This window comes from Gouania willdenowi, chromosome 24, assembly GCF_900634775.1.
Source record: "Gouania willdenowi chromosome 24, fGouWil2.1, whole genome shotgun sequence".
NCBI classification, from domain to species: Eukaryota; Metazoa; Chordata; class Actinopteri; order Blenniiformes; family Gobiesocidae; genus Gouania; species Gouania willdenowi.
In genome coordinates, this window is record NC_041066.1 from 4,554,716 (window position 1) to 4,566,290 (window position 11,575).

Genomic DNA, 11,575 nt, shown 5'->3' on the forward strand with positions numbered 1-11,575 from the left:
CCTTGTACTGTCCTTAAAACTGTACATGGCCATTAAAAACATTTCTGATTCTGATTCTGATTCTGATTCACCTAACCAAACATTCGCCGCCACAGAGCAGCTGTACAATGAAGCAGGAAATCAACACGTTACTGTAACTTAACCCAGGGTTTTTCAACCGAGATCAGTGCGCTCTCCCATTAAATTGCATGGAAATTGCAGCGTCAAACCAATTGCAAACATGGAGGAACCGTGCAGAGCAACTGACATGACAACTGAAGAACAATACGTTAAATATATGAAGAATTAGAATCCATAATTCAGACCAAAAACCAAAAACAACACTGTTGCTGCAGCAAAAAGCAGGAAGGAAGGAACGCAGGCAGATAATTGATGATTATTAACGTTTACATTTGTGAGAGTATACAATATTAATCCATCGAAGAATAAACTGACACGGATCAGTTTAATTTTTTAGGGCACCGACAGTGTTTCTATTCATGTATCCACCTTAATTTGGATGCAGTCTGTAGCTCTGATGCTGCATTCTGACATCTCAGTCTACATTATTCGGTGGGCATTATTTGCATTTTATACAGCATGAATTATCTTACAGAACTGAGGCTTTCAGCATTGCAAACTCCATCTTATAGGATGTCATCGAGTAAATGGAAAGGATTGCATCGATTCCTAAATATTTTTACTTTCCTGTCATCTATCAGACCCGCGCCCCAACGTAAACACAGACAATGACACGCCCATTCTCTGCCAAGAGGTAATATCACTTGATCAAGCCTTATCTAACATTCCACACTAAAAAGTAATAAAGTATGAATGATTCATGCTAATATTGGTATACGCAATACGCAAGACTGTGATATTAGTATCAGAAGTGAAAAAGCTTGGACACCACTAATAATGACAGATGGCCTAGTAAAGAGACTCTCTTTGCAAACCAGGAAATATCTATACTAAGCATAACAGCATCCCTCCAGGACTGTAGTTGGAGCGTTACATAATGAGGTCACCACACAGCACACAGATGGAGAGCGGTGAGTGCACAGACACCCTGCAGAAACACCAGCTGACCCTGAAAAGCTCCGGTTTGTGAGTCTTAGAGGATGGATGTTTGAGAAACACAAATAGATGATGTTTAACATTATCGGCAATTTATTAAATTAATTCCAGCATTACCAGCTGCCCTCATTCTTTCCTGCCCAGCAACCGTTCACGGTTAGTGAAACCCTTAGGCAACAATCTGTTTAAAATAATGTGTGAATAATGAAGGATATTTGTCTTTTTTCACCATTTGGAAGAATAAAATAATCCACAACTTTTTAATAAAGGCAATGTATTATTAAACAGGTTCTAAGAGAAGGGAACGCATCCCTAACCATTAGCTGAAAATAAAAATGAAGGAAATATAAAAACAGCCACTGCACAGACTGTCAAAGCTCTTGTGAAATATGTGGAATTAATTGCTTATTATTTGTGCATTCAGTTTTGACAAGAAAATATCTATTCTTTATCCTTCTGTAAACAAAGTATCGTAAAATTATGGCACTTATTATTAACCAATGCACTGTTGTTTATTAACATTGATTGTTGTGTTTTATTTATATATAAAGTCTACTGACCTTCTCTCTTACAAAACATTCCATAAAATAAAGCAATAACTGACTTTTTCTTGTGATAGATTATTTTTATGATTTGTTCTTAAATAAATGTTCTGCAAAAACATTTGTTGATTTGTTTAGTTCTTTTAACTAAGTATTTGCCATAAAAATTCAAATCTATCAGACAGAATGAGTTGGAAGGAAATACATGTCTTTCATTGTTTATTCTTTGTCCTGACTTTCAAATGCAACCAGTCGGATGCATCAAAAACAGGAAATTCCTCCTCATAATCATCTTCTTCCTACTGACATCAGCCTCAAACATCGAGACTGAAACACTGTAGCAAGTTTTTCTCATAGTTTACAACCATTATCATGGATAGTAGCTGTTTGTAAAGATAAAGAAAACAAAACATGAGGAGCATCACCAGGAAACATCACTTTTAAACCCTGTGTCACCCACAGACAGAAACTGGTTCAACCTCAAGACAAAATACCAGAACACAAACAGAGCAATTTCTGCTTTGTTTATGTTTCATCTATTCATCTTTCACTGTTTAGATGGCTTTACTGGCTATCAAACTTCATGAAATCATATTAAACATGCTAAATAGGGTTATTAGAGACAATTACTGTTATTAATATTAACTTTACATGTATGTGTTTCAAATGATTTATGAAATCACGTGAGATTAGGCTTCACCACATCTGTTAGCCACACTGCTAAATGCTTAGCCACCTGTTTTACAGAATAAATACCATGGAAGTGTGTGATATGGTCCCACAACAATATTTGTGAAACCGGGAAATCACTTTCAAGTTTTGGGTGTAATGCTTCTGCCGTGACATGTCACCAGATAAAATGATCACCAGTAGTACTATTACACCATCAGCTAAACCAGTCTTTTCAGATTTGTATGCGGTCATAATAATCTGAACCACTTCTCCATCCCAACACAATAAAAACACACTTCTTTGAAGCGCTGCATTCATTTGTAGTCACAGGATAACATGATTACCGCAACAGGTAGCTGTATCATGAGATGTTGAATGGGATTCTGGGCCAAATTTGACATATTTTGCTACACTTGCAAGACATTCCGTCACCCATTTTCCGGGGAAAAAATGTGTGTAAATGTGTCCCAAAACAGAGGAAGGTTGTGGAGACACATTCTTTCCGATATCTATGAACGCATCACCTCTTCAACCCTTCTGATAAGCAACAACATAGGCCCTGAGTCAACTGACACCAGGGATCCTTTCAATATGTTAATGAACCGCACAATAGGCACATTAAAGGCTCCACAATGGTCAGTAAAACCCTGAATACCAAATTGTCAGGTTCAGAACTAAAGAAGCCTCTTAGATGAGATGTGAAATATCTTCAAGCAAAACATCAAGTTCAGATGACTCAACTAAACAATCAGATTCATCATGACCTGCATGATTGAGACGCTTTGCAGAAATGTGGATGAAAAGCCTCAATTTGAGGGAATGTACAGTACATTATTGTCTCCCATGTCATAGGGCGTTTTAGGGCCTTAAAGAGCAGAGTAAACACAAAATCCTGTTTATTCTGCTCTACATGTTTCATTCCAAACATCAGTTTACCATTTAGTTGTCATTCAAACATCCATAGCATCCTGATGACAATCTGGAGTCAACAGATTAAACATGATAACAGCGCAGGAGGAGGTTTTTCTTTTTGAACACAAATGGGCCTCTTCCTCTTTTCCCTCATTCTCAATCAGAAAGTTGAAGAGAAACTTGCTCCTCGTCTCCCATGAACTCGTTTCATTGCCTCAGGCTGATCAGTAAACCAAACCAGCAGCATCGCATGTCAAATATTCCCGGCAATGGCTCCAGTATCATTCTGCAGGAGTGACTTATTGACTGGAAATGCTCTGTAATCGGAGCAAAGAATCAAAGCAGCTCTTACTCAGTGGGCAGTTATATGTATGCAGCACGAGTGTGTGATGGTCATCGCCACTTGAAGTTTGTGCAATGGGATGGACAATAATGATTGACCCAATTTAGATATTTTTACCTCGATCAAGGAGGTCATAGTTCCACCTGCGTTTATTCATTTGTTAGTTTGTCTGTCTGTCTGTTAGCAAGATTCCATCAAAAACACTTATCAGATTTTGTTTAAAAATTTTACCAAAGATTGACCTTATGCCTTGGAAAATTCCATTACATTTTGGAAGGTTGATTCTGGATCAGTTTGAATAGTCAAAAAATTCCTACCTCTCATCCTTTATGAAATTTCCAGAATGTATATCTTGGTCCCTAATTGACCAATCATTATTAAATTTGACTGAGTTATGCCGGGTTGGTTACCGGATCGGATCCATATTGCGCATTTCATCACAAAAGTGGGGGTGTCCAATTGGACCTATCGTACCGTCATTAATGGGGATATCAATTTGTTCAAAGAACTTTAAAGTGTGAATGATCATGGTGGCAATTGTAAATATCTGGCATTGTTGTTCTAGGCATATACAATACCTCAGTTAAGTTTAAGTTGCAGTAAAGTCATGTTGCACTAAAGTCATGTTGCACTAAAGTCATGTTGCACTAAAGCCATGTTGCACTAAAGTCATGTTGAACTAAAGCCATGTTGCACTAAAGCCATGTTGCACTAAAGCCATGTTGCACTAAAGCCATGTTGCACTAAAGTCATGTTGCACTAAAGTCATGTTGCACTAAAGTCATGTTGCACTAAAGCCATGTTGCACTAAAGTCATGTTGCACTAAAGCCATGTTGCACTAAAGTCATGTTGCACTAAAGTCATGTTGCACTAAAGCCATGTTGCACTAAAGTCATGTTGCACTAAAGCCATGTTGCACTAAAGTCATGTTGCACTAAAGCCATGTTGCACTAAAGCCATGTTGCACTAAAGTCATGTTGCACTAAAGTCATGTTGCACTAAAGTCATGTTGCACTAAAGTCATGTTGCACTAAAGTCATGTTGCACTAAAGCCATGTTGCACTAAAGCCATGTTGCACTAAAGTCATGTTGCACTAAAGTCATGTTGCACTAAAGTCATGTTGCACTAAAGTCAAAGTTGGTTTAAAAGCCACAGGCAGATTTTATGTTATTTTTTATTTTAAGTTGCTGGCACATGGCATGTTAAAGCCAATGTTTTGAGTGTAAAATATGACAATAAAATATATTTCATACATAATTTTCTCATGAAAGTGTAAAAATGTATAGATTAGTTGTTTCTTAGTCATACATTTTTATTAAAAATCACAATAATCACTTCCCTGGGAGGGCATAAAGGCACCTCAGGGAGTATGAGAGACTTGTAAAACCTTAAAATAGTAAGGAATATAAATATTTGTAATTTAAAGTATTTTGATAATATAGTAATTACGGGTGTACCGATCCAATAGTGACATCAGATATCAGTCCAATATCAGCAAAAAACAACTATTAGATTATGTGGTAATTTTTGTAACCCATTGGTTATTAATAAATGGCTCAGTTTTCCTCGTACTTGCTGCTGACTGTTGTTCTCTGTTTGAGTAATATCACTTGATCGAGCCTTTTCTAACATTTCAAAATAAGTAGAAAAAGTATGTAGAAATTGTGCTGATATCAGATCGGATTAAAATCCATATCGGCCAATAGTCAGTCAAGGCTGCAATATCTCTATCGTATCGGAAGTGGGAAAAGTTGTATCGGAACACCCCTAGTAGTAATTTGATGTATTAGATCATCATATTATATAATATATATATACTGTTAAATTGAATTAATCCCCTTTAGAGTAAAAGAACAGAATTTCATTTACGTGTTGTTTAATTCCTAAAAAGGGCATGTGACTAAACAAAATACACTAAAATAAACCTAAATAATTTAAACAAAGCTTCCAACCTACAGAAAATGGTCACACAGCCCTTTAGAAACATCCACATGCTGACAACCTCTGATCTAAATGAAGGATGAACAAAGGAAGGAAACCTCAGATTGGTGTAGATTGGGGTTGTTGAATATGAATGCGTGCATATTTAATCTCACTTTCCACAATACAGTAGATATTGTTATTGATAAGAGTTTGATTACCCATAAACTGATTTGATATGAGTAGGAGCAGTGCGGATTGTAATGATCTGCGTCTCTGGATCTGTACCAACAAAAATACATACTTCCCAATCTCTATTAAGGATTACTACTTTATGCAAGAAGTAAGAATTACTCAGCAGGATCCTACCTTCACTGTGATTTATATTGTTGGTATTATTTTCACAATGAATTTATTCTAAACATCAACATAGTTAAAACCAGCGTTCCCAGTTGGATACTTTTGCTGCAATTTGTGAGTTCCCAGTATCAAATGTTGGTCCTTCATCATCGAGATACAACACATTTGTCAAAATGATGACACAGGATGGATGTCACTGCTGGTCTGAACTCACCATGTACTTGGCCGTCAGCTGCTCAGTTGCTTCCTGTTCTTTCCTCAGAACTCCCATCATCCTCTCCTTCTCTCCCAGCAGCCTCTGCTTCTCCTCTGCTAGCAGGAACTGATCTTCTCTGATGGCCTCCTTCTCTCTCTCCAGCCTCTGTTCCTCTAACTTCACATAGTCATCTCCTCTCTCCCTCACCTCGTCCTCTCGCTCCGAGTCTTCTTCTCCATCTCCGTCCATTTGGTCCTTCTTCTGCTTGCTCCTCCACATCCGGTGGTTTAGCTGTTCCCGGAGGCGAGCGATTTCCTTCTGAAATTCCCTCAGCAGGGCGTCTTTGGGGTCCTCGTTGACTCGTGGCTGGTTCTGGATGTTCTTGGCCCGATTGGCATATCGTAGGGTGGTAAGAGTCTCGTCGTAGTGTTGGGATGAAGGTCCAAGAGTGGCCACCATGACGGTTTTGGCATTCCCGCCGAGGGAGTCCTGGAGCAGCCGAGTCAGTTTGGAGTCCCGGTACGGCACGTGGCTGCTGCGACCATCAGCCAAAGCTGAGATCACATTCCCCAGGGCGGACAGGGAGAGGTTGATCTTGGCGGCTTCTTTCAGGCGCTCGCCCTGGACACCTGTCTTAGCTTGGCGCTCGCTACCAGCCAAGTCAACCAGGTTAAGACGACCAACACGGATGTGCTTCCTTCCATCTGGTCCAGGCTGACTGCACTCTACGGTGATCAGGAACAAGGCATGAGACCTGGAAGAATGCTCATTCATGTCCGTAGCTCCGACCGCCCGGGCCTGATTGCCCACATTCATCACCTCCTCAATCTCCTTGATGCTCTTGCAGACACAAGATGTGAGATCTCGTACATGAACCCCGGTCTCCGGACTCTCCCTGAGCTCTAGACCTCTGCTATTTCCATGATTGGGATCAAGAAGATCTCGGATCTCTTCTAGATAGATCTCTAGGTAGGACGCCCTGACCAGGTACTGCCTGTCTGACTGAGATCGTGAGATGTGGGTGAAGATGTGGTCGAAGGCGTTGGGTATCACACCTCTCTTCTCCGGGTCCATCCATGCCCCCTGCATGGTGTACGTCTTTCCAGTTCCGGTTTGTCCATATGCAAAGATGGTTCCATTAAACCCTGCCAGGACTGAGTCTATCAGAGGTCGCACGCTCTCATCATACAGGTCTCTCTGTTTGGCGCTAGCGTCATAGACAGCATCAAACGTGAAGGTTTTCTGGGGTTCGCTAATTGGAGCTCGAGGATTCCTGAGGATCACCTGTCCAACCTGCAGATCCATCTGGATGATCCCTCCATTGGACTCTTCCTTTTTGTTCAAGGGACGACATCGAACTACCACCTTCACTGACTCACTGCTCTTACTCTTAGACATGATGGAGAAGAAGCTGAGAACCTGAAGGAAGCCTTTTAATAATTATTATTATTTATGATTTAATTAGGAAATGTCAAATTCAAGGAGCCACAATGAAAATACAGATCCAGAGCTCAGTGACAGTAAACCAGTTGAGATCTAAATAAACGGGTTTCCAGTGTCCGTGATGCCTTTATGTCTGTGATCAGCCTACAGACCCACAGACGCTCAGCAGCTCTCACGCTTTGAATCGACTCTCCATTCCAGCTCCTCTCTTCTACGGATCCTGATCCAGATTCCCTCGATGGAGAGAAAATCTCCCAAAATTTAGAATGACAAAACCGGTTCAGACCTGCTGTAGCTGCTGTCCCGTTTCTTCACGCTCTCTTTCAGTCCACATCATCATCATCATCATCATCCTCCGGTTCGCAGGTCTGTGTATGAGCTCGGATGAAGCCTCCACACACAGCCACTCAAACACCACACCCCGTATCACTGCGGTGCTGCGCAATGCAGCCTGGGAACTGTAGTTTTACCCGAAAAAAGCCCTGGTTCTTATACAAGCTCGTCACAATACACTTTACATCGTGTAACAGTCTTCAACAATGTGTTTTTATAATAACTAATCTATAATAATAATAACTGTTGTATTGTTCTATGGATACATTAAGATCTCATCATACAGACAATGAAATGACAAGATGAACCAAACACACTCTTATAAAACATATAAACTCCATTTAGTGTGAAGTCTAATATTATGTAGATTATAAAAAATGGAAGTTTAATCCATACAAAATAAGAAATTGCTTAAACCGTGCTTTGCAAAAGTAAAATAAAATCCAACTCATATCGCACAGAAATAAAAAATGACAACTAAATAGTTCAATTTTACATCTTTGTTTAATTAAACCGTTAAACTGCTAAATTAAAAGTCAAATATTTGCCTTTGTTTCTTAAGCTATGGGCTCCAAACACGATCGTTGTAAATTCAATTTTCAACCAGTCAAATATTGGTGGTTTACACAATAAGAAAATAAAAAAAATCTAGGAAAACTGGGTAAGATTCCAAATGTTGAATCTATATTTTATCATTTCCATTCCATTGCCCTAGTTCATATGAGACTCAGCAGCGCCCCCTGGCGGAGTAGACCTCAGAGCAGTAGCGTGAAAGGAGGAAAGGTAGCACAACTTTTCTAACTAACAAAAAATATGCAGTGTTCATTTGTGTTTCAGTCGGACTTATTATCCCTTTTTCATCATGATGTATAAATTCTGGTATCATATCACAGGGTTTTGCACGATAACGCACAGAAAAACAGAATGTCTTTAATATTTTTCCATTCAGAAACTCCAAGAAAATTAGAGAAAAAAAGCAGTTCAAAGATAAAGCGCTTAAACACAGAGGAAAGCTTCGTTCAAAATTACTGTTACAAAATTACATGTTGCAACAATGAAATATCCTCATCAAAATAACAGGACTGATTTTCATCCTAACTTTTCCCCCACGCAAATGACCCACTTAAAACAGGCCTGTGACCCACTTTAAGGTCCCCACCCACAAATTGAGTACCCTTACTGTGAAAGATCAGTAAACCACGGAATATGAAAAAGTATAGATGATTCCAAAGTATGCAAACACATGACTGCAATCACCAAGTTCAGGCTCCACCAAAGGTTGAAGTGGTAACTTGTTAATGGACATGGACCACATGTGGCATCTGTTTAATTTTGTGTGGTTTCAAAACAAATGCTCCCTAAAAATGTGTTGGGAGAAGTTAATTTGAGATCAAGCCATTCATCAAACATGGACATATGATATACAGTTGTTCAATTAGAGGTTTGCAGGAATTCACTGAGAACACTTTAGAAAGACATTGGAGATTTTTTTTCACTTCTTGTTTCTTTAAAGTGGTTTTGCTTTTTTCTTGAGTGAGCTTTATTACCTGAAGTTTACTAAAAAATGGTTTAAGGAAATGACAATGTTTGGAAGCAACATAAAACAAAATACACAAAATAACTCCAAAAATACACAAAACGACCACACAAAATGACTCTTAGCTGTGTTAATGCTTAGATTGGTCATTATTCTAAATACTGACATGAATGCTGAGCCCTTTGGTCAGACAATTGGAAACAAAAAAGAAAGGGTTTTGTGAATTTTGTTGGCATTATGTATATTTTTTCACAAATGTTGTGTTTTTATGTGGTCTTTGTGTCTTTTTCTGGTAGTGTTCTGTATTTGAAGTGATAGAGGCCTAGCATGTTTTTGTCGTATTAATTTGCTGTTTTTGTTGACATTTAGTTTTTTAATAATTTCATCTATTTTGTTCTAATTTTGTGTATTATCGTTGTCATCTTGCGTATTCTTTCATTTTGTGTAGTTGTGATGTCATCTTGTGTTTCTACTTACTTTTGGGGTATTTTTGTTGTCAATTTGTATATTTTTCTCTCATTTTGTATGTTTTTCTTGTCATGTTGTGTGTTTTTTGGACTTAATGTGTACAGTTACTTTAGGGGCTGCACAAAATTAGGGGATTGCCAGTTGCCCATGTCTGACCTACAAAAACAAACAATATATAGTGACCAGAGTGCTCATTCAGTGACTATAAGGAGGAACAAAATGAACACAAAAACACATGAAGCAGCACAAAATGAGACCATCTGAAACCTGAGTAAGAACCAAAAAAAGAGGAGCAAAATTTCCACTCATGGATTATAGAGACACTAACGTACCATAAAGGGATGCCATAAACTGAAAATGACACAAAAATACATGGTTGATGTCATGTGCGTTGGGAGGTTGGAGGAATCACTTCATGTTCTAATGAAGACTAGTCTGTTTTCCCTGTAAATGATTCAGTTAGCTGGTGCATTACTAAATACTTTTTTGAACATTTTTGATGCCATGCCACCTTTTCCAGGTTTTTAAAGTAGCCAAACATTAAACAACATGACCAGTTTGCTCCCTAGATTCGACTTTGTTTTTGGAATAACATTTTCCTTCTCAGGGAGTGTTTCCAGCAGCAGACAGACTTTAATCCTCTCTAGTGCCTCCTCGTCTTTAGCTTCTGTGATTCACTTTGTGTGTTTTCTCATTCCTCTTCCTCACTTTAGGTCAAGTCTGTACTTGGTGGAGGAAAAGCAACTCATACTCAGCATTCCTGAGAAGTGTCTATAGAGAGTCAAACTGCAGGAAAGAGAAGGCGGGGATTTAAACACGGACATACCCATAAATCTCAAAAGCACATTTTTTTTTATTTATTAATCAATCTTTTTCTGTTACAAAAATTTCAAACCTTTATTCCACTTCTGGTGAAGCTTTTTTTTATATATATATTTTTCATTTTCATGTTAAAGTATCATATTCCCTCTTGCATTTTGCTTTCTAGTATGAGTTTTTTGGAACATGGTAATCAATGTTTTTGCTATTGGGGTAAAGTGATTTTACTGATCTGTATCAAAAAAAACTGACTTTATTAGTTCTTAAGTCATCATTTTCAACCCAGTCATCAAAGAAGCACATATTTCACATGCTTTTCAGTGATAATAATAAGCCTAACCATTACTATTATTATTATTATTAATAATAATAATAATAATAATAATAATTATTATTATTATTATAATATTGTGTGTGTGCGTGGGTGTAGCATCTCCGCAATAATAAGGACAGTTTTTAGTATTGTTCGTACGTTTCCTCGAAAAATCAACACTATTTCTTAAGGTGAATGTGTGTAAACCGTACGTCTAACGCCACACGCGCACAGTGAACAACTTCTAACTAAACATGTGCAAATTAATTAAATAAACTTTGGAGGAACAGTTATGGCAGATGATGTCGGGAAACGCCCGTAAAAAGCACACGATGAGCACTTATTTATGACATCACTTTGCCTGACTCACAGCTGGTTTAGTCACCAAACGCCAACATGTCATGTAAACCTGAACCTCAGCCCGGCTGACGAAGATCCGCATGAAACTGGCTGCCATCTTGGCTCTGGCCATACATTTCATAGCTGGAGTCGAACGGAGCTCTGAGCCAGAATGTAGAAGAACTACGACAGTGACATACATGATAATATAAATCTAAACCACGCCCCTTCATTTTCAAACGTCATCACAAAATCCAATCAGAAAGCAAGATATTTCTTGATTGACAGTTGAATTAGCTAATCATTGAAATGTAAAGGCG

The 11,575-nt window shown here is 38.4% G+C and overlaps 1 protein-coding gene across 1 annotated transcript in view; it reads right to left on the bottom strand.

Annotated features, from left to right (window-relative positions):
* The window catches only part of kif3ca (kinesin family member 3Ca), a 28,476-nt gene extending 20,598 nt beyond the window's left edge, over positions 1-7,878 (bottom strand). The window contains exon 1 of the mRNA XM_028439837.1: positions 6,022-7,878. Coding sequence (XP_028295638.1) covers positions 6,022-7,401 — 1,380 coding nt within the window. The 5' untranslated portion in view covers positions 7,402-7,878. The remainder of the gene's footprint in view (positions 1-6,021) is intronic.
* Between the last annotated feature and the right edge of the window lie 3,697 nt (positions 7,879-11,575).